The following is a 25,399-nucleotide window of genomic DNA, read 5'->3' as shown; positions in this document are numbered from 1 at the left end:
AAACTGCTGGCTTTTTATATTGTCAAACCTGACCGCGTCTCAATTTGCATAAGACACGTTTTTGTCTCGTGTTCGTTCGGTTTCGAGTTTAAGACTTTTTTTTTCTTTCCTTAAGCGAATGACACCCGCACTAATCATGCACGCTACAATTTTCCCTTCATATGAAAAGGTGCAGCGAACTAAGTATTATGCTATCCATTCGGTACACAGAAAAGGATTAGGATGCATTAGTATTTAATGCTCGTCTGAGCTCCAATCTCTGGTCCCCCCTCGCCAATCTTTCACAATAAAAACCCGTCTAGCTGAAACCACTGTCATTAATTTTCCCCACTCTTTATCTGTGCCTAAATCAAAACGTAGATTCCATGAGCAGAGTTTCTTTCTTAAAAGTGCACAACTGTGGAACTCTCTTCCGTTTGCCTGTTTCCCACCTGACTACAACTTGGATATCTTCAAGTCCAGCATAAACAAATTCCTGATAAACCGCCCGCTTAAGTAAGACACTTTATCAAATCTCCAATACTAACGATTACTACGATACTATCCCATTGATTACTGTACACGCAATAACCCTTATCCCCGAGTGGCTTCCGGGCCTTGATAAGTGGTGACCTCCATGTAAAAAAAAAAAAAATGCAAAGATGAGCACAACTATACTCAACTGTAATAGAGCACGTATGGGCGCGTATGAGATAATCAGCGGCAGCCAAAGGATAGCGGGACAGCTAAAATATTAGCAGCAGCAGCAGCTGTTAAAGCATGTATGCAAATTAATAAGTGTGCGTGAGCTTGCGTCAAAAGAAAAGGACAAAAATACACCACATGGTCGGGAGAGAAGCAAGTTGCTTACTGGGCAAGATGGACGCCTGACTGCGAGGGTGAGAAAGTGCTGGCGTGTGCCGTCATGAGGTGGCAAGGAAAAAGGCTTTTAAAAAGCACGTGTGTGTGCGAAAAGACTTTTTCAAGATAATGAAATCATCTTTCAAAAAATAAAAATAAATTAATGTAAATCCTGTCAAGAAACATGACGAGCAACAACATCCGACCCTTTTTTCACTCCAAATAGCGAAACAGTTTATATTCTCTAGATTTCTTCTTTTCCAGGATTGCTTGCCTTTGGAATTTCCTCCCTGTCACCTGTTTCCTCAATTGTTCCAACTAGCAGAAATTTTAATGTAATATGATCGAAACATCTTGCTTTACAATTGTTTTTTTTTGGGGGGGGGTCACCACCTATCAAGGCCTGAAAGCCACTCGAGGATAAGGGTTAATGAATGTAATGTGATAGTCTAGTAATCGTAAATGGTGTAGATTGTGTCTTAAATAGAGGACGACTCAGCAAGAACTTGTTTACATTAGATTTGAAGGCCACCATTTTGTATTCAACTGGGAAGCAGGACAGCGGAATAGTGCTCCGTAGGCAGGCAGTTCTGGGAAAGAAGCTTTGTCCATGGAATCTGCGTTTAGATATAGGCCCATATACAGGCTCGTTCAGTTTTTGACAGACTATGGCTATCCACGAAGGGGTGTCTGTATGTGCAATCTTTGTGGCAAGAGTTGTGCAATCCCCAACCCCACCTCTCCTGATTCGATACTAGTGACAAATGAAGTGTATGTACAGGATGACTGGAAACAAATGCCGAGATAAGCGGAAAGCACATACAGCGCTTATAATGGATGGAATACTGCTGCCATATCTGGGCAGGAGCTGCTAAAAACAGCCTATCCTGCCTTGACAGAGTACAAAATAGACTTTGTGGCTTAGTGGGGCATGCCCTTTTCTCTACCCTGCAACCTCTCTCCCACAGAAGAGACGTTGCGAGCCAATCCTTGTTTTATCGTTATTTCCATGGCAGGTGCTCGTCTGAACTCCAATCTCTGGTCCCCCCTCGCCAATCTTTCATGAAAAACACCCGTCTAGCTGAATCCACTGTGAAAAATTTCCCCCACTCTTTATTTGCGCGTAAATCAAAACGTGGATTCCATGAACAAAGCTTCTTTCTTAGAACTACACGCCTGTGGAACTCTGTTCCGTCTGCCTGCTTCCCACCTGACTACAACTTGGATGTCTTCAAGTTCAACGTTAACAAATTCCTAATGAACCGCCCCCTTAAGTAAACACTTCATCAAATCTCCACACTAACGTAATGTACTTGCAATAACCCTTATCCCTGAGTGGCTTCCGGCCTTGATAAGTGGTGACCACTGTGTAAAAAAAAATAAATAAATAAAATAATTCCCAAATTGTCACCCACCTGGTACTAACCAGGCTCAAAGTTGCTTAACTTTGGTGATCTGCTAAGAACCGGTGTGTTACACGATCATGCTGTGTTTAATTTTTAACATATTAAAAGGCATAACGGGAGGAATTTGCGGTTAAAAAACTACCAACAAACCAACCATAATATTTGAAGAAAAGTAGCATTAAAGAAACTTCTAGAACTGATACCCATTACAGATCTGAAATGTATGATTTACATCAAATCTCTTGATTAATTTACTGAAGAAATTATCGGCTAATTCCATCGCTCCACAATGTATCCAAACCTTAAAAGAACGCTGTAAACATTTAATTCTCAAATACTCTCATATATAAAAAGATGCCACTCTCTGACTATATGAGACTCCTTTAGTCTTTGACAGACTTTTGGATACCCACGTAAGGATGCCTGCACATGAAATTCTTGCGGCAGCAGGTGCGCAATCTCCAACCGCACCTCTCTCTTGAGTCGACATTGTTAAATACCAGTAGCAAGTGAAGTGTATGTACAGGACGACTGGAAACAAATGTTGAGATAAGCAGAGAGCACATACAGTGCCTAGAATTCCCAAATGGTCGCCCATCTGGTACTAACCAGACTCAACGTTGCTTAACTTCAGTGATATGACGAGAGCCGGTGTTTACCCGTGATTATGCTGCTATAAGTTCGAATCTAAATCACCCTAGCCCCATGCCACCTCGAAAAGGAAACAAAAGAAAATTTCCACACTGTCTCACTATTTTAAAGAAAAAATATCGGTTTATTAAACTTCACTCCAACGATCTAATATTACATAACTATTGAGGTAACCGTTCCTAAGATTTGACTACTTTTTAATAGGGCCTTATTAATGGCTGAATTATTGTAAAAAGAATTGCCCTTGATTGGTCCTAAAGTTAGAGCCCACTTTTTTTTAAAATCGAAAAGTTATCCGACATCCTCAAGTACTTAATCTGCCTTTGTGTTCTTGTCTCCCCTTTCTAGTATTTGGATCGCAAGGAACTGACAAAATTCAAGCGAGATCTCCGAAAGCGAAAGAAGAAGTCCCGGAAGTGTGGTCGAAACTTCCTAAGATACTGTGATGAAGATAAAAACAAGAAAATCTCACTCGAAGAATTTAAGGATTGCATGGGTGTAAACCGTAAGTATCTATATATGAATTCTGCTTATTCTGCACATAGTTAGCATGATTATAATGACGATAACGACTATAATGACTATTATGACTGTGTAGATATCTCACTCCCGATGCAATTCTCTACCTATATAAAAGCCAGGTACATCCAATGACGGAATACTGTTGCCACATCTGAGAAGGAGCTACTAGAAGCAGCTTATACTGCCTTTTTTAAAACTTTTGAAACCATTACTATATATTGCGTATAATATAATAATCAGTAGAGAATTATTGCTATAATAATGAATACGAAATTTGTACGAATTAAAATATATTCAAGCATATTTTCCGATTGGGCAAGATATTGTAGAATTAAATTCACAATATGTTATTCAAAACACACTAAACTGATCTAAAATTGAACACATAATCAAATCTGTTGCCAAGGCTGCTGGAAAAATGGTAGGATCCTTCTACCGCTCCAGTAGATATCTCAGTCCTAATGCAATTCTCTGCCTATATAAAAGCCAGGTACAGCCAATAACAGTAGTGGGCAGTAGCTACTAGAAGCAGCTTATCCTGCCTTGACAGAGTTCAAAATAGACTTTGTAGCTTAGTGGGGGATGCCCTTTTCTCTTCCTTGCAACCCCTTTCCCACAGAAGAGACGTTGCGAGCTTGTCTTTGTTTTATCGTTATTTTCATTGCAAGTGCTCGTCTGAGCTTCAATCTATGGTCCCCCCCTCGCCAAACTTTCACGAAAAACACTTATCTAGCAAAAACCACTATCAATAATTTCCCACACTCTTTATCTGTGCCTAAAACTAAACGTAGATTCCATGAACAAAACTTCTATCTTAGAACTGCACGCCTGAGGAACTCTGTTCGGTTTCTCTGCTTTTCAACTGACTACAGTTTGATTGTCTTCAAGTCCAACATAAACAAGTTCTTGATAAACCGTCCCACTAAATAATCCAATTTACAAAATTTCCACTACTTATGTTTACTACGCTATAATCACATTAACTAATGCATACCCATTAACCCTTATCCTCGAATGGCTTCCGGACCTTGATAAGTGGTGACTTCTTTGTAAAAAAAAATAATCACAATGATCGTTAAAGATCATAATGACCTTAACTATCATAACGATAATAACGACGTTTACTGTCATATTACATTAACGATCATAATAATTGCGATGACTATAACGACTACAACACCTATAAGGACCTTAACGACAATAACAATGACAACAACTATAACGACCTTAACAATCTTAACAATTATAACGATTTAATGATAACAACTATAACGACCTTAACAATCTTAACAATTATAACGACTTAATGACAACAACTATAACGACCTTAACAATCTTAACAATTATAACGATTTAATGATAACAACTATAACGACCTTAACAATCTTAACAATTATAACGATTTAATGACAACAACTATAACGACCTTAACAATCTTAACAATTATAACGATTTAATGACAACAACTATAACGACCTTAACAATCTTAACAATTATAACGATTTAATGATAACAACTATAACGACCTTAACAATCTTAACAATTATAACGATTTAATGATAACAACTATAACGACCTTAACAATCTTAACAATTATAACGACTTAATGACAACAACTATAACGACCTTAACAATCTTAACAATGATAACGATTTAATGACAGCAACTATAACGACCTTAACAATCTTAACAATTATAACGATTTAATGATAACAACTATAACGACCTTAACAATCTTAACAATTATAACGACTTAATGACAACAACTATAACGACCTTAACAATCTTAACAATGATAACGATTTAATGACAGCAACTATAACGACCTTAACAATCTTAACAATTATAACGATTTAATGATAACAACTATAACGACCTTAACAATCTTAACAATTATAACGATTTAATGATAACAACTATAACGACCTTAACAATCTTAACAATTATAACGATTTAATGATAACAACTATAACGACCTTAACAATCTTAACAATTATAACGATTTAATGACAACAACTATAACGACCTTAACAATCTTAACAATGATAACGATTTAATGACAGCAACTATAACGACCTTAACAATCTTAACAATTATAACGATTTAATGACAACAACTATAACGACCTTAACAATCTTAACAATTATAACGATTTAATGACAACAACTATAACGACCTTAACAATCTTAACAATTATAACGATTTAATGACAACAACTATAACGACCTTAACAATCTTAACAATTATAACGATTTAATGACAACAACTATAACGACCTTAACAATCTTAACAATTATAACGATTTAATGACAACAACTATAACGACCTTAACAATCTTAACAATTATAACGATTTAATGAATACAACTATAACGACTTTAACGACCTTAACAAGGTGGCTGGTTAATTTTAATTCATCTAAAACCAAGCTTCTATCTTTACATCATCAACACTCTGATCCCCGTCTGGCATCAATTGAAATGAATGGCTCTTGCCTTGAGGAGGCTCCACGTTTTGAAAAGCTTCTGGATCTGACCTTTTCTCCTGATCTGAAATGGAACACGTACAACAAATTCGTTGCCAAGGCTGCTAGGAAAATGGTGAGATCGTTTTACCGCTCCAGTAGATATCTCACTGCTGACGCAATTCTCTACTTGTATAAGAGCCAAGTACGTCCAAGGATGGAGTACTGTTGCCACATCTGAACAGGAGTTGCTCGAAGCAGCTGATCCTGCCTTAACAGAATTCAAAATAGACTTCGTAGGCTAGTGGGGGGATGCCCTTTTCTCTTTTCTGCAACCTCTTTCTCACAGAAGATACATTGCGAGCCTGTCTCTACTTTATCATTATTTTCATGGCAAGTGCTCGTCTGAGCTCCAATCTATGCCCCCCCGGGTTAACTTTCACAAAAAACACCCATCTAGTTGAAACCACTATCAATAATGTCCCCCACTCTTTATCTGTGCCTAAACCTAAACGTAGATTCCACGAGCAAAGCTTCTTTCTTAGAACAGCATTCTTGTGGAACTCTGTTTCGTTTTCCTGTTTTCCAATTGACTACAATATGGTCATCTTCAAGTCCAATGTAAACAAGTCCTTGGTGTGCTGTTCCCCTTAAGTAATCCAATTTACCAAATTTCCACTACTAACGATTACTATGATATTGTCCCATTGACTTCCATACACTCATTAACCCTTATCCTGAGAGGGCTTCAGATCTTGATAATTTGTGACTCCTTTGTAAAAAAAAAAAAAAAAACTATAACGGCCTGTATAACTTTAACGACTATAGTGACTGCAACAACTATAACAACTAAAACAATCATATTGAATATATCAATTATAAGGACCATATCAATTATACGGACCATATCAATTATAAGGACCATATCAATTATAAGGACCATATCAATTATAAGGACTGTATCAATTATAAGGACCATACCAATTATAAGGAATGTATCAATTATAAGGACCGTATCAATTATAAGGACCATATCAATTATAAAGACCGTATCAATTATAAGGACCGTATCAATTATAAGGATCGTATCAATTATAAGGACTGTCACAACTATAATTGCCATAACAGCTATAATGGCAATAACGACTATGAAAACAATAAAGAAAATAACACTGTGGCAAAGAGTGAAAAATTGTGCTTTGGTCCCATTTATAAATAGAACTATAAGGTGAAGGAACAAGGGTAAGTGGTGTAATACTGAAGAATATATGGTACTGTCCCTTACCTTTCGGTCAATGAAAACAGAGCCTTCATGTAACCTTCGACTATGACTGACCATTTGATTCTTAGACCATTTTTAAATAGACACTTTCTCGGTTCTGAAGCTTTTTCCAAAGTATCGTGAGTTTAGCCTACAACTCTCTCTGTCAGATATGTCATTTTATTGACCTGGATCTCGCTACTCAGCAGAGTCAACTACAGAGCGGCCCACTTAAAAATAGCCCAGAAAATGTAGTAGAGAGGAGGAACATTCTTTTATTGGTTAAATTGTCTGCGGTGTTATAAAAGATGCTGGAAGTGCCCCCGTTTACATTTATGCATTTCTGGGCACGTTAAACAGCGTTTGCAAATATTGCCTGTAGATTTTCTCTTGTGATTCTCCTCGTAGCGTTTATAATGTTCTCTTTAGTTGGTCTAGATTGTGAGGATTATTTGCATAAACTTTTTGTTTTAAAGTCCCCCCAAAGATAAAAATCACATGATGACCGGGGAACGTGGTGGCCATAACCCCTTACTTATTTTTCTCTCTTCTGTAAGCATGTCATTAACTCATATCAGTGAGACATGTGGCATCTAGTTATATTTTGTTGAAAAAAGAATTGCATTTTGTCTTGTGGTGTCAGTTGGTCTTTAAGCGAAAGATTAAAGATATCAGGCTACTTTTAAGTGGGCCATCCTGTACCTTATTCCTTCATGGCCTTTTGTCTGAAACGATTCCCGTTTTCCAATATATATCTGAACAGTAGGTACGAGCAAATAGCTACCACTAGATATGCCCTCGTTAATATTTTGTTTACTAAGCTGTAATCACTTATCAAGGCCCAAAGGTCACTCAAGGATAAAGGTGGATGATGAGAAAACATTATGATGATTGATATTAATAGTTGTGGTTGGGCAGAGTTTAATTATTTGAAAATTTGTTTATATTGGATTTGAAAACAACCATATTATAGTCAGCTGATAAGCAGCCCCGCAGTGTTGTGTTCCAGATACGGACAGTTGTAGGAAAGAAATTTAGTTAATGAATGCTGCGTTTAGTTTTATGTAGAGAGTGAGAGAGAAAGAGAGGAAGGGAGAGAGAGCGAGAGAGAGTGAGAGAGAGAAAAGGAGAAAGAGAGAGCGAGATAAAGAGAGAAAGAGAGGGATAAAGAGAAAGAGAGAGAAAGGGAAACTATTGACAGTTGTTGTAGTTAAACAAGTTTTTGTGAATGTTTTGCAGGATTCACCATAGATTAAAGCTCGGTCGAACACATTCCATAAAAACAAAACGTGGAAGTTGGGAGAAAAGGGTGTAATGTTGATATTGCTTTTAAAATGGGTAAAATGGTGTAGAGAATTGCAAAGAAAAGAAAAACTTTGACACAAACTTTTTTAAGTGAAAGAAAAAGTTATTCATTACGTCTGATTTCACACGCAAGTCGACTACACGTATTTAAAACACGGCGCAGTCGTGTTGCCTCTTTTTAAATCTTTTTTTTTTTAATCAGATAGCAGTCTTTTCTTTTGAGCTACAATCCGCTGTTTTAACGGCCTTTTGGTCAAGATCAAAGTGTAGTATCTGTTCTTCAGATGCTGCACTTAAGATAATTTGTACCAGTCAATGGAGGGGAAACCCTCTATACTGGGACAATTATTATTTTTGGTAACCAGAGTGCCCCCTTTTTGCCTACTTTTAGGGGAGCTGGTTTTTACCTTACATTAAAAACGGCCTTGTGCCTAATTTGCTCAGTGGGGGAGCAAATAAACACCATCTGTTCTTCAGATGCTGCACTTCCATTTCTTGTTCTCTTTCGGTGGAGGAGAAATCCTTCACGACTGAGACAATCTTTATTTTTGTACCTTTTCTCCACGTTAAAATACGACCCTGGTGTCTAACTCTGTCCCGTGGGGAGGCATAGTAAATAGGTACAATCCGCTGTTTTGTTGCAGTAATTCAACTGGTCGCCTGACTCGCTTTCGAAGGAGTAGAGGGAGGAGACTCGCATGCTTTTCTTTTTTTTTTAATCTTTTTCCCCCCTCTTCCCTTTTCCTTAAATGCTGATGCCTATATATCGTTTTAATTTCGTGACGTCACGCTCACGGCATAAATGGTGACGAGACATTAACTTGGCACATGAGTCATCTATATACGTACGAGATGCCTTAAATAAGTTTCCAGGCTTTTTCGTACATGCACTTATATTGATAGTACACACATGAAATTCTAGTCGCCTTTGAAGTAATCTCCTCTGGCTGCAATGCACTTGTACTGCTCTCACAACTTCTGGAAGGTCCCTTTGAAGTCCTCTTGTGTGAGCATGTCAATGACCCTCGTCGCAGCCTCTTTCATTTGCTCAATTGCCTAATAAACAACAGCCTCTAAGATTTTCCTTGAGCTTAGGGAATAACCAAAAGTCACAGAGCGAAGGGTCTGGACTATAGGGAGGGTGAGGAACTGTCTTGCTGCCCATCTTGGTCAAATAGTCTGTGACAAGGATGGAGTTGTGGAGGTGCATTGTCTTGGTGGAAACGCCACTGACCTAATTTGAAGAATGCGGGCCTCTTCCGAGAGAATTTCTTCCTGAACTCACTTAAAACCTCAACATAGTATTTCTTGTTGACTGGCTGTCCAGTGAGACCCCAGCGTGTGGATATCATGCCTGTGTTATCAATAAAACAGATCATCATAAGTTTCAGGGTGGATTTGCTCTGTCAAGCCTTCTTGGGTTTGAGAGAGCCAACATGCTTCCACTGAAAACAGCCTCTTGGTCTCTGATTCATAATAGTAGATCCAGCTTTCATCACACGTTACCAGAGCATTAAGAACTGCAGGATCTGAATTGAGCCGCTTGAACATCTCCCTGCTGTTATGACAACGTCTTTCTTTCTGATCTTCTCTGAGTACCGTTGGGACAAATCTTCTGCATCTTTAGTTCCTCGTGAATAACTGTGTGCACAGTTCCCACACTGACATCAAACGGTGGTGCTTATTATCTCTATAAACACGCGGCGGTCTTTATCCATGAAATTCTTTATTTGGCCAATCAACTCTGGTGTTCTGACTTCCTTACTCATCCCACATGCAAAAATGGTATAAAAGCAGTTTGAAGCATTCCATACTTTTCTGCTGTACTTTTTTTGTTTTAAAACAAAATTTTATTACATATCGTTCTTCTAAAATGCCCTTACGTCCGGATTGCATTTTTGAAATTCACCAGCTGTGACAATCACGGTTTAGAATGGTGTATTCCAAGTCCTACTGTAGTTATTCATTTAGACGTCAAATCATAAAAATTGGTCAGTCATATCATAAGATGTATAGCAATGACGTACTAAACTTTCAAGAGGCTACGACAATTTTAAATGCCTGTACAAAAAGAAGTCTGGAGACGTATTGAAGGCTCCGTACGTGCTTAAAAGGTGAAGCCCACAACTAACGTTACAAGGGTATTGGATATTAGATTTTTAACAGCGATAATAACAAAAATAATGTACTTATCATCAAAATCTATATATATATAAAAGTGAAAGTGTGTGTGTGTGTGTCTGTGTACATTTCCCTACACAATAACTCTGTCAATTTTAAGCCTACAGATTCGAAATTTGATATACAGGGTACTGAGGTTTGGGAAAATCGATCTGATTGGTTTTCGGACAGAAATTTGGCGATTAAGGGGTCGAAGTTCAACGATTTGACCTTTGAGAACTCTACCAAACTCCTCCTACAATTTTGGGTCTAAACAAGTGAAATTTTAGATATAGGTTCCTTGGACATGGACCTAACTTAATAACTTTATTTGAGCCCTAAACAATAAATGTTAAGGGGTTATAATAGGGGTCAAAGTTTAAAAAAATTGACCGTTTTTTTTTTGTTTTGTTTTGCTCAGCATACACCTCAAAACACCCGGGCAACGCCGGGCACCCATGCTAGTAATTACTAAATGAAAACGTAATGAAAATTTTAGTAAAATCAAACGAGTGCTGCATGTAATTTTCTTAATATTTCGAATTAGCATCTCTTGGATTACTTTAAGGATCCCCATTCATAAACTGTGAGTTATATGTGACTTATTACAGGATGGCCCATTCTAACATTGCCACCCATGTAATCGTTAACAAAATCCATGAACATCTATACAGTCCAATGATGTTGCTAGTCTCAGTCTTTTCTGTGAATACTATTACGACACGTGCTCTTCAAAATTGTCCGATCTATTCCCAGCTTTATCTGTTCTAGCTCGTTTGCCTCGTCAGTCTGGTGGTCTCTATCAATTTGCTGTTTTGTCCTGGTGTTGCCTGATGTATTTCGAGGTTAAAACTCATCATAATACAGTTTCCTATTCCGGTAGCTTCCTTCCAACACTGCAGAACTGTAAAACTCTCTTTCTGCTTACTGTTTGCCTCCTATCTATAGTCTTGGTCTTTTCAAGACTAATGTCAATACGCATCTCGTGGCTTTGTGATAATCATATTTCATTTTTTGCTAGCTCCTTACATCAAGTGGCCTCACGCCTTGTTTGCAGCGATTTTAATAAAAAAAAAACATATTTATTGAAATTCACCGATATATAGCATGAATTAATTTCAGTCTGGTTCACTAAGTTTTTGTCATAAATGTTTTACATCTGAGGAAACTTTAATGATTATATCAGCAGGACGATGTGTGGTCTTGAAATGGGTCCGCATTCACCGGACTATAACCCCCTAGATTTTTATCTATGTGATTGACTCAATGATAATATCAATAGAAACCATCCCTAGACTGTTCCTGAACAAAAACGGACCACTGCATATCAAATCAAGTTGGTGCCAGAGAGAGATTTATCAAATTTATTGACAGTGACACTTTTGTAATCTCATAAGCAGATGGCGTCATCCTGAATGGGCTTTTTTTACAAGGGAGTCACCACTTATCAAGGCCCGAAGGTCACTTGAGGATAAGGGTTAATGAATGTAAGGTGGTAGTTTAGTAATTGTTAATGGTGTCGATTGGGTAGAATTTGGGTTATTTAAGTGGACGGCTCAATAAGAACTTGTTTACATTGGACTTGAAGGCTACCATATTGTAATCATCCGGGAAGCAGGCCAATAAAACAGAGTCCCACATGCGGGCAGTTCTATGAAAAATGCCTTGTTCATGGAATCTGTGTTTAAATGTAGGCACAGATATAGAGTGGGGAAAATTGTTGATAGTGGTTGCAGCTAGTCGATTGTCTTTATTCATTGAACCGTAACCGCCTAGATTTTCACCTGTGGTATATTTCAAAATGATGTCTATTGAAAAAAATTACCAAAGTATTCCGGACTAAAAACCATCAACATCCAAATCAGAGCCGTGCCAAAAGAGGAGTGTGTTAGAGCTGTTGACAATTTAACATGACATGTGCATATTATCAAATAACGATAAAACAAATACTGTTTGAACATTTATGAATTAATCTTGGTGAACAATTTGGGTACTTTTTTTTCAGAATAAAGGCTGTGTTACTGTCGGAATTTTCCGAGCAGTTTACGGTAAATGCCGAAATGCACCGAAACGCTGAGAGATTGTACTCGCAGCAGCCAACGTCATTTACGATCACATTCGTTTGTTATCAATGATTTATTATTAAAAAAAAAAAATATTTATCTTAATTTGGGAAAAAACATCATAAAATAATAATCATGTTTGCTATATCATGTGTTTGTTATTAAAAAATAAGTGCTTATCCATGAAACTTATCTTACAATGATTGGTTTGTTGCTGCTGCTACTGTTGTTGTTGTTGTTGTTGTTGTTGTTGTTGATTTGGATTATCTAATTAATTATTTATTTTCTTTGTATCAAAGGAATAGTGATTCCTTTTTACAACTATTAATAATAATAATAGTAATAACTGAAAATATATATTTTTCATTGAAAAAAAAATTGGCTAGCATTTGCACAAACAAAAAAAAAATCAGGAAACTTTCATCCAACATTCTCCGGTGTTTTACGTAAACTGCCGGGAGAATTCCTGTAATCACGCGGCCATTATTCTATATAAGTATCCATCCAGATCTAAACTTTCCTGATTTTCTAGTTTTTTTTTTTTCGAGTAAACGCTTGCCATTTTTTTTTTCAATGAAAAAAGATACAAAGATAATTCAATGAAAAGTTAATTGAATAAAACAGAAACAACATAGTATTTCTTGTTGACTGGCTGTCCAGTGAGACCCCAGCGCGTGTATATCATGCCTGTGTTGTCAATAAGACAGATCATCATAAGTTTCGGGGTGGATTTGCTCTGTCAAGCCTTCTTGGGTTTGAGAGAGCCAACATGCTTCCACTGAAAACAGCCTCTTGGTCTCTGATTCATAATAGTAGATTCAGCTTTCATCACACGTTACCAGAGCATTAAGAACTTCGGGATCTGAATTGATCCGCTTGAACATCTCCCTGCTGTTATGACAACGTCTTTCTTTCTGATTTTCTCTGAGTACCGTTGGGACAAATCTTCTGCATCTTTAGTTCCTCGTGAATAACTGTGTGCACAGTTCCCACACTGACATCAAACGGTGGTGCTTATTATCTCTATAAACACGCGGCGGTCTTTATCCATGAAATTCTTTATTTGGCCAATCAACTCTGGTGTTCTGACTTCCTTACTCATCCCACATGCAAAAATGGTCTAAAAGCAGTTTGAAGCATTCCATACTTTTCTGCTGTACTTTTTTTGTTTTAAAACAAAATTTTATTACATATCGTTCTTCTAAAATGCCCTTACGTCCGGATTGCATTTTTGAAATTCACCAGCTGTGACAATCAGGGTTTAGAATGGTGTATTCCAAGTCCTACTGTAGTTATTCATTTAGACGTCAAATCATAAAAATTGGTCAGTCATATCATAAGATGTATAGCAATGACGTACTAAACTTTCAAGAGGCTACGACAATTTTAAATGTCTGTACAAAAAGAAGTCTGGAGACGTATTGAAGGCTCCGTACGTGCTTAAAAGGTGAAGCCCACAACTAACGTTACAAGGGTATTGGATATTAGATTTTTAACAGCGATAATAACAAAAATAATGTACTTATCATCAAAATCTATATATATATAAAAGTGAAAGTGTGTGTGTGTGTCTGTGTACATTTCCCTACACAATAACTCTGTCAATTTTAAGCCTACAGATTCGAAATTTGATATACAGGGTACTGAGGTTTGGGAAAATCGATCTGATTGGTTTTCGGACAGAAATTTGGCGATTAAGGGGTCGAAGTTCAACGATTTGACCTTTGAGAACTCTACCAAACTCCTCCTACAATTTTGGGTCTAAACAAGTGAAATTTTAGATATAGGTTCCTTGGACATGGACCTAACTTAATAACTTTATTTGAGCCCTAAACAATAAATGTTAAGGGGTTATAATAGGGGTCAAAGTTTAAAAAAATTGACCGTTTTTTTTGTTTTGTTTTGCTCAGCATACACCTCAAAACACCCGGGCAACGCCGGGCACCCATGCTAGTAATTACTAAATGAAAACGTAATGAAAATTTTAGTAAAATCAAACGAGTGCTGCATGTAATTTTCTTAATATTTCGAATTAGCATCTCTTGGATTACTTTAAGGATCCCCATTCATAAACTGTGAGTTATATGTGACTTATTACAGGATGGCCCATTCTAACATTGCCACCCATGTAATCGTTAACAAAATCCATGAACATCTATACAGTCCAATGATGTTGCTAGTCTCAGTCTTTTCTGTGAATACTATTACGACACGTGCTCTTCAAAATTGTCCGATCTATTCCCAGCTTTATCTGTTCTAGCTCGTTTGCCTCGTCAGTCTGGTGGTCTCTATCAATTTGCTGTTTTGTCCTGGTGTTGCCTGATGTATTTCGAGGTTAAAACTCATCATAATACAGTTTCCTATTCCCGTAGCTTCCTTCCAACACTGCAGAACTGTAAAACTCTCTTTCTGCTTACTGTTTGCCTCCTATCTATAGTCTTGGTCTTTTCAAGACTAATGTCAATACGCATCTCGTGGCTTTGTGATAATCATATTTCATTTTTTGCTAGCTCCTTACATCAAGTGGCCTCACGCCTTGTTTGCAGCGATTTTCATAAAAAACAAACATATTTATTGAAATTCACCGATATATAGCATGAATTAATTTCAGTCTGGTTCACTAAGTTTTTGTCATAAATGTCTTACATCTGAGGAAACTTTAATGATTATATCATCAGGACGATGTGTGGTCTTGAAATGGGTCCACATTCACCGGACTATAACCCCCTAGATTTTTATCTATGTGATTGACTCAATGATAATATCAATAGAAACCATCCCTAGACTGTTCCTGAACAAAAACGGACCACTGCATATCAAATCAAGTTGGTGCCAGAGAGAGATTTATCAAATTTATTGACAGTGACACTTTTGTAATCTCATAAGCAGATGGCGTCATCCTGAATGGGCTTTTTTTACAAGGGAGTCACCACTTATCAAGGCCCGAAGGTCACTTGAGGATAAGGGTTAATGAATGTAAGGTGGTAGTTTAGTAATTGTTAATGGTGTCGATTGGGTAGAATTTGGGTTATTTAAGTGGACGGCTCAATAAGAACTTGTTTACATTGGACTTGAAGGCTACCATATTGTAATCATCCGGGAAGCAGGCCAATAAAACAGAGTCCCACATGCGGGCAGTTCTATGAAAAATGCCTTGTTCATGGAATCTGTGTTTAAATGTAGGCACAGATATAGAGTGGGGAAAATTGTTGATAGTGGTTGCAGCTAATCGATTGTCTTTATTCATTGAACCGTAACCGCCTAGATTTTCACCTGTGGTATATTTCAAAATGATGTCTATTGAAAAAAATTACCAAAGTATTCCGGACTATAAAAACCATCAACATCCAAATCAGAGCCGTGCCAAAAGAGGAGTGTGTTAGAGCTGTTGACAATTTAACATGACATGTGCATATTATCAAATAACGATAAAACAAATACTGTTTGAACATTTATGAATTAATCTTGGTGAACAATTTGGGTACTTTTTTTTTCAGAATAAAGGCTGTGTTACTGTCGGAATTTTCCGAGCAGTTTACGGTAAATGCCGAAATGCACCGAAACGCTGAGAGATTGTACTCGCAGCAGCCAACGTCATTTACGATCACATTCGTTTGTTATCAATGATTTATTATTAAAAAAAAAAAATATTTATCTTAATTTGGGAAAAAACATCATAAAATAATAATCATGTTTGCTATATCATGTGTTTGTTATTAAAAAATAAGTGCTTATCCATGAAACTTATCTTACAATGATTGGTTTGTTGCTGCTGCTACTGTTGTTTTTGTTGTTGTTGTTGTTATTGTTGTTGATTTGGATTATCTAATTAATTATTTATTTTCTTTGTATCAAAGGAATAGTGATTCCTTTTTACAACTATTAATAATAATAATAGTAATAACTGAAAATATATATTTTTCATTGAAAAAAAAATTGGCTAGCATTTGCACAAACAAAAAAAAATCAGGAAACTTTCGTCCAACATTCTCCGGTGTTTTACGTAAACTGCCGGGAGAATTCCTGTAATCACGCGGCCATTATTCTATATAAGTATCCATCCAGATCTAAACTTTCCTGATTTTCTTGTTTTTTTTTTCGAGTAAACGCTTGCCATTTTTTTTTTCAATGAAAAAAGATACAAAGATAATTCAATGAAAAGTTAATTGAATAAAACAGAAACAATATTATTTTTGTTGTGACGTAAAAATTAGAATGAATAATTATTTGACAATTTTAATAAAAGTTTCAGAAAATTAAATTTGGAATCAAGAAAAAACACCATTGTAAAAATGTATTAAAATATCATGAAACTTTCGTTCGGCACCTTTCGGCGTTTTACGGAAAATCCCGGCGATAAAGTTTTATTTAACAATTCTATTTAACAATTATTTATAACAAATATGGTTGGATCGCAAAAATGATTTGGGGTTTGTCAACGATTTCATGAATAGCATTTTAAGATAGGTCGCCCTGTTTTGTTTTTGCTGTTGTATTGTTTTTCATGATATTTATTTATTTTCGTGTTTGTTTTTTTCGTTTATTGTCTTTGTAGGGAATTACCACAGTATGACGTTATCTTCTCACATACGCGGACAAAACCCGTTAAGCAAATACTTAAAGGATGATTAAACAGAAAGAATTTGGATAATTCCGTGGATACTACGCTTTCCAAAAAGAAAAACAACAAAAAATTAAACAACAGAAAAAAAAATCAACAACAAAAAATGCTCCAAAAAGGGAACAGCTTTTACTTATTATTATTTTTTTTTTGTTAATTTTATTTTATTTTTTTATTATTATTTTTAACGGACATAAAAATAACAGACGAAAAAAAAAAATGGAGAAAAGAATTAATAATTGGTTAATTTTATCGTCTCAATCACCGACGCTAATGTATAAATTATAATTATATATAAAAATAAAACTATATTTTTTTGCACTGGGAATAATTTCCTAAGCTAATTCTGAAATAAATACAATAAAAAGAAAAAAACGTAGTTGAAGCTCCACCTTCTGACAGACAGAAAACAAAAAAAAAAATGAAGAAATAAAATTGTATCTTCTTTGTGAAAAAAAAATAGTAATAAAAAAGGAATGAAAATGTCTATAACTCTTGGCTTTTTGTCAAGGTGAGCTAAGCTTCGTAAACAAACTTTTAAACGGAAATATTCTCAGAGAATCCAGACGCTTACAGTTGGAACCAGAATCCATTTCAGAAGGAAAAAAAAAATTCTTGGAAAAGAATTGAAAAAAAAAAACACAAAAAAAAACAAAAAACAAATATGAAGTAAAAGAGATCGAAGTACCAAATGGTTATTCGTATTTATTACAAAAAAAATGAATTCTTAAATCAATTTCAAAGACATTGAACCACGAAAAAGAAAAGATATATAACTGAATATATATCTCGAAGACATAATGATGATAAACAATACAAAATGAACAACTTTGGAACCTGACGAGGTTTCCTATTTCCAACATTTAAACGTAAAGTCAAAATTAAAAAATGATAATAATAACGGGATATAGTTTGCTTGAGGCATTGTATGTAATGTATATATATGAGCCATAAAAAGCTATCATTATGAAAGATATTGAAATATGGCGGTGTTAAGGACAACAAAACGATGTAACTTTTTTCTTTTAGTAAATTTTTCTTCATCTAATCACAACTTCTACATTATTATCTAATTTGTTAACCGAGTTGCCTGATGTATTTTGAGGTTAAACCTCTTTATCAAATAGCGTGTGTGTGTTTTAAATCTTCTTTTACTACAGCTTACTAGCATATTAGTGCTTATAAAGGTCTAAGAACCACTCGAGGATAAGAATTAATGAGTGTCGGATAGACTGTTAGATAATGCCCTGATGCTCGATAATGATGGAATTTGATTATTTAAGAGGACCGTTCAGCAAGATCTTATTTACATTAGACTTGATAATTACCACGTTTTAGTCAATTGTAAAGGAGCCCTGAGGTATTGTGTTCCATAGACGAACAGTTCTAGGAAAAAAAAAACTTTACTCGGGGAATTTCCGTTTAGTTTTAGTCGCTGATAGAGAGTAATGAGGTTGGTTGACAGTTGCTGTAGCTAGACGAGTGTTTATTGTGAATGTTTTACAAGGGGGACAATAGATTGAAGCTCAGTCGGGCTCTTGTCATGAAAATAATGATAGATGAGAGATGGCAGTGCCCTCGTTCACTGGATGTCGAAATGGTTTTGTATCCTGTCAAGGCAGGAAAGGGAGTTCTTAGCAGCTCTTCCCCAGTACTCCATCTTACGACATTTGAAGCGCTCAAATTTGATAAAGAGGTGCAACCTCGAAATATATTGCAGAACACAATGACATACGTTAGATTACTGTAAATAAGTTATTATTAAACAAATATGGTTTACTATGAGACATACAGTGGGTGCAATAAGTATCCGATACAAAACAAAAAGTTGATTTATTTTTATTACACGAAAACAAAAACAATAACAAAATGCTATTCTTATGTATTTTTGTAGGATAAATAAAAATCTCGTATAAAAAATCATACAAAAATACATGAGAATAGCACTTTGTTATTGTTTTTGTGTAATAAAAAAATATACTTTTTGTTTTGTATCGGATACTTATTGCACACATTGTATTTTCATTTCTTGCATTGTTATAGCCTTCTATGACTCTTTTATATTAACAAGGCCGATAGCCATTAGTCGCGTGCTCTCGTGTAATGAATGAATGCGTGAATGTAGGATTGACATGAAATTCTAAAAGCTAAACTAAAATGACCGAAAAATGGGCTGAAATGACTTAAATAAATAAAAAGTAAATGACTTAGAATGACTTTAATGAACTTAAGGATGAATTGAATGACCTTAACTTCAATGCTTAAAAAATAACTGAAATCCTTCAAAAACAACTTGAATGATCTGGAGAATGACTTGAATGGCTTTGAGACTGACTGGTTGTAAAGTGGGTGATCATTTTACATTAAATAAATACAGAAAAGTGATCCCCCACTTTATATCACAATAAGTACAGCATGTAGTAAGAACAGATACTACACTTTGATTTTGGCCAAGAAAAGCTTCAAAAGCTAAGAACAGCATCTATTAACAACAGACCTTTGATCTTAACCAAAAAGGACAAGCACAAAAGTGTTACGGACAGACCGACAGCCTGACCGACCGATGGAGTGACTTATAGAGTCGCTTGCACGTGACTAAAAATGCTATAGTGCTTACAAAAAAATAGTGTTTATAGACCGAATAAGATTAGATAGCCGCTACGTAGCATTTATGCCGTTTCAAAGATGGTCGATTCTTGTTATGAAACGACCAGCACAAAAATCTATGTAAGATTTTAAAAAAATCTTTTTAAAGTCTCTGAATCTTTCACACACAGCCGTGAACTGATCTTGTGCATCCGTTAAGTAAATGATTCGATGTTTATCCAGGAGGGTTTTTTTTTCTAATGACCTTTAGGTCACTACATAATATATTCAATTTAGTAACAGATTCATTTAGAATTGTATTTTTTCTATATAATTTATTTATTTAACAGGATTAAGTGAAACAGATAAAAGGGGAGATCATTCGGCCTTTAGTCTGGAGACCTTTAGAAGATGTAGATTTCTTGATCTTATTACAAAGACACTCAAACGTTTATTACAAAGTTCTTATAAATATATGATACAGCGGCCGGTAAAGGTTTAACTAGTTAAATCCATATAATCAATATACACTAAGGAATTTCACATTTTTAAAAATGAGATTGTCTAATTAACAAAGATTATTATTCGTTTTAAAATAAATTGTTCCAAAATCAATTCACATCGTCACGTCGACTAAAACAGTACAATTTTAAATAAATACACTGAAGAATGGCTCTTGCACCAAAGCTAATGAAGATAGTTAAATAGTCAATTAGATGGAATGCACCTGGCGCAGGATGTTTGATAAGCCAAGCAGAACTGACTTCTGGAGTACGGTGATGTTGTATCTGATTCCCAAGGAGTTCAGCTGTTTTATAAGAGCATCAGTCTAGCAATCTTCACCCTCAGTTTCTGATAGTTCCATAGATTCTCATTCTTCTTGTCTGTTGAGTTGATATCGTTTGGACAAGCCACATCAATAATTTGGACTTTCATTGGTCTTTTTGTCACAGTTATTATAATGTCTTATTATTATTATTATTATTATTATTATTATTATTATTATTATTATTATTATTATTATTATTGGCTCACAGGGAGCTTTCACACGGGTTGTCAAAGATCTCTCCTTGGAACCAACTGGTCGCGTTCCTTGGAAGTTGGGTGACAACAAGTCTCCTCAGATTTCCTATTATTATTATTATTATTATTATTATTATTATTATTATTATTATTATTACGAAAAAGTATACAGTTTGATGCAGTAAGTACTGTGAAATTTCTCAAGATGTCTTGCTATTTTTCTAATAATTAGCATGGTATATGTACATAAAATATTGTTGGTATCCTTTCGTAAATTGTTTTAAAAGGAATATTGTTATTAACAGTAAATACAGATTGATATAGAAACCACCATAGAATTTCCATATGTCCTGCTTGTCTATATAACAGTCTGCTTGGCTCTTCCTTAGTTCGTCATTATGTTACGCTTTGCAAAGAGATAAATACAATTTCCGATGGTCAAACTGCTTTTTAAAATGCCAATTTTTGAAGAATTTGGCTTTAAAAATGTCAATTTCGGAAAGATTTGGCTTTAAAAATGCCAATTTTGGAACAATTTTACTTTTCGGATTAATTTGGCTTTAAAAATGACAATTTTTACTTTTCGGACAAAGTTGGCTTTAAAAATGCCAATTTTCGAAAAAAATTTGGCTTTTAAAATGCCAATTTCGGGAAAATTCGGCTTTAAAAAATGCCAATTTCAGAAAATTTTGCTTTAAAAATGCCAATTTTGGAAAAAAAAACCTTGGTTTTAAAAATGCCAATTTCGGAAAAAATTTGGCTTTAAAAACACTAATCCGGCAACCCTGGACAAGAGTATGAGAGTTATCTCCCTTTGATGTAGCCTCGTTTTCGAATACCTTTATAATCATTTATAATTATTAGTATGATAGTGTGAGAAATAAATTTGAAATAATTTCGGCCTGCAGTGCTTATTCGCAGAAAACAGAAGCCTTCCAAACGTTACATAAAAACGGGAACATTCGAAATAAACAGGGCAAAAAGGGGAACATTGTCTGCCAAGATGTGAAGGAGTAAATTAAAGATTTTCTCTCAGAATGTGATTTTTTTTATTTGTATTGAACTATGTAGCACAATATTACTTTCTGGGTATTTATTAATTTATCTCATTTTGGGTCAGTTCCATATTTAAAATACAATGGACATTGTTTTTTTATAGAAAAATTTGCTACGTGTTATTGGGTTTTTTCTCCCAAAACTAGTTTTTTTTTCTGCTGTCCAGAAAAACATCCGCTTTGTGAATTATATTTCTAATTTTGTGGAATTTCCAGAGGTTTTGCTGGTTTCGGTTTTCCTATATTTTAGGTTTCTCTGCAATTTAATCCTGCTTTCTAATGATGCAATCCTGAAAAAGAAAATAATGCAACACGTCAGTTCTGAAGTTTATTTCATTTTGTATATTTATTTACGATTAAAATGCCATAAAACGAAAAAAAAAGAACAATTACCGAATAAAAGAATTTTTTAATGAACAAATAAACTTATGTGTGCTCTAAAGACATTTCTTTCATCAAACGGACTTTTTTTTCTTTTTTTTTTTTTTTTACTAAACGGACAGAAAAATTCTTCCAAAATGAATAAATAAATAAATAAACCAATAATGTTGATATCTTATGATTTTGGCGACGATGGAAGGAAAATATTTTACGAAATCTAAAAAGAAAAAAAAAACAGGAACAAAGAAAACTAAACTAAAAATACGACTTTGTAATTCTTCGACGATTCCAAGAACATGCCAAAAATGGTAAACAACAACAAGAACAAAAAAAACAAAAAAAAAACAAGAAAATTAACGGAAATTTGGAAAACAAATATAAACGTTTCCAAGACGATGGTCTCTTGATTTAAATTTACAATATCGACCAGGTACCTTGGCAAAAAAAAAAACATTAATGGTGGCATGAAATCTGGGTCGGATTATGGCCGGTATCTCTCGAACCATACTTCAGGCCACGTTATCTCTCCTTATCTTTATGTTTCTATTAAGTTTAGCGATTTTTTTTGTTTGTTGTTTGTTTGTTTTTTGTTTTTGTTTTTTTGTTTTGTTTTTTTTCCACATTCTTTCCCTAGTTATATTCCCTCCCGCTCTCTATCTTTCATTTTCTCTGTCTTTCTTTTTTTTACATGGCCTCGTTTACATAGCCTCCTCTCTGTCTGCCTCTGTTTCTTTCTATCCATGCACTCCCCACTCTCTCTCCTTCTCTTTCTCTCTCTCTTTCTCTCTCTCTCTCTCTCTTGTTACATATCCTTCTCTCTCTATCTCTAACTCTCCAAATTCTTTATCTCTCTTCTTACAAATAAACTCCCCCTTCTCCCTCTCTCTCTCCTCTCTCTCTCTCTCTCTTTCACTCTCTCTGTTTCTTTCGGTTCCTCCACATTCTATATTTTCCTGCGCCTCCTCTCTCTCTCTCTCTCTCTCTCTCTCTCTCTCTCTTTTGTCGTACACATACTTTTTTTCCCTCGTGTAGTCCATTTTCCCTTTTTATTCCCGCACTCCTTCTTTATTTTCCCCCCTCTCTCCCCCCCACGCTATCTCTATTTCCCTCTCTATCTCTATCTCTATCTCTATCTCCCCCTTTGTCAACTTCCCTTCACTCTCTTTCTTTAAACCCTCTTTTTCTCTTTGTACACATCCTCTCTTTCTCTTCCTTCAACCCTTTTCTCTTCCACGCACTTTTACTGCTCAGCTCCTTTCTCTTGTTAAGCATAGTTTCTCTTTCTTTCTCTCTCTCTCTCTTCTTCTTCTTCCTATATATCTTCAATCTTCCTCACACTTCCTGCACACACTCTAATCCCCCTTATCTCTCTCTCTCTCTCTCTCTCTCTCTTCGGCTCTCTCTCTCTCTTTCTCTTTCTACACACACTTTCTCTCTCTTCCACAATTCCTTCTACCTCTGCATATTCTCATTCTCTCTTGACAGCTTCCCTCTGTCGTATTTCTTTCTTTCCTGCCGATAGAAATGTGACGCTAAGGTAGGAAAGTGCTAGTGAAAACAGAAGGGGCACGCTGACCCTCAAATAGATGTTTAGGCAGAAAGATGGTAAAGCCCGGGAAAGTGAACCTTATAGAACTGCTTAGAACCAACATTACACCGCAATCAACTGGGAACGAGTTATTACAGGAATGTTGATTTTTGGGGCCGATGGAAAATATTCATCGGTTTAGCCTCTCTCTGTCTATTTATTAAATAACCCCTCCTCTCTCTCTCTCTCTCTCTCTCTCTCTCTCTTTCTTTCTTTCTCTCTCGCTCTCTCTTTCTTTCTCTCTCGCTCTCTCTGTCTTTCTCTTCACTCTACCTACACTTTCTTTCGATGTCGCTTAGTATACCTCTATTTGTCACAAAAATACATAACTAACTAACAAACTAACTACGTATCTATTTGCTTACAGGGCTTCTTTCTCATAAAAAATATAGAAAATATGGCTGCACGATGCAGGCTTCGCTAACAATCAAAACATTCTACGCTGACTTACACAGAATTGAATGTCAGTTGCAGTGTATTTTTCTTCAAAAACCTCTTTATAATGTAGTAGTCGCTTCATTCTGTTTAGATACGACACAGTCATATTGACACACCGGTTCTCGCCAGATCACCGAAGTTAAGCAACGATGAGTCTGGCCAGTACCAGATGGGTGATCATTTGAAAAGGCTAGGCGTTGTATGTACGTCACCGAATCCTAGAAATTTCCAGGTTGGTATCTGGGGGTACGTTTAACTAACAAGGGGAGATGCACCCCAGAATCAAGGTGGAAAACAGCGAGAAACTCCCCAAGACGGCTCTACAATCTGGAGAGCTGTGGTCGCCGACGCTATTAAAACAGCAGGACCGCTGCATGCGTACAACTGTTCCATTAGTACACTTAGTCTATTCTATCATGGACTGAGGCAATTTTTTTTATTTTTGTTCCAATCCATATTGTCCCTTAGGAAGCTGGATTCCCTTGCATTAAAAACTGACATTGTGTTTAACGTTTCCTTAGTTAGGGGGCAAGTAACTAGTAACCTCCCTTTTTATTCATCAGAAAAAAATTTTAATCACTATTATTAATACATTAATGGAAGAATATTTTATTATTTCGGGATAAATTGTCTCTTTCTCAAAACCACAAATCTTTCTCCACTATTTAAAAACTAAACTTTCCAAAACATGGGACATTATGCAATGATAAAACATTTAAAACTATATCTGTTTGCTACAGAAATGCGCTGATATTCTAAGAGTATTGAGCACCCGGTCTGAAATTTCTAAATGCACTAAACAAGCTAAGGTTAAGTACGAACCACTATTGCTGTTGCACAATTTCCCACTTGGGATGTTCCTTATAAATCTAGCCTTTATTCACAGTAGACCCTTATGTCTCAGCTGCACTTCCTTGTTTGATTGAAATACAGTTTATATATATATATATATATATATATATATATATATATATATATTTCAAGATGTCTTTTAACATGTTTTATTAATCATTTGTTCATATATATATATATATAT

The 25,399-nt window shown here is 35.5% G+C and overlaps 1 protein-coding gene across 6 annotated transcripts in view; it reads left to right on the top strand.

Moving 5' to 3' along the window:
* The window catches only part of LOC145255813 (SPARC-related modular calcium-binding protein 1-like), a 369,590-nt gene extending 352,042 nt beyond the window's left edge, over nt 1-17,548 (top strand). For all 6 annotated transcript variants that reach the window (XM_080114516.1, XM_080114514.1, XM_080114515.1 and 3 more), the window contains 2 exons: nt 3,246-3,402; nt 17,227-17,548. In XM_080114516.1, the coding sequence (XP_079970642.1) occupies nt 3,246-3,402; nt 17,227-17,303 (234 nt within the window). In that variant the 3' untranslated portion in view covers nt 17,304-17,548. The remainder of the gene's footprint in view (nt 1-3,245; nt 3,403-17,226) is intronic.
* Nucleotides 17,549-25,399: the final 7,851 nt, after the last annotated feature.

The sequence above is a fragment of the Euprymna scolopes genome, chromosome 31 (genome assembly GCF_053919585.1).
Source record: "Euprymna scolopes isolate OS-2025 chromosome 31, ASM5391958v1, whole genome shotgun sequence".
In the NCBI taxonomy this organism is placed as follows: domain Eukaryota; kingdom Metazoa; phylum Mollusca; class Cephalopoda; order Sepiida; family Sepiolidae; genus Euprymna; species Euprymna scolopes.
This window is presented reverse-complemented; position numbering and strand designations above follow the sequence as displayed.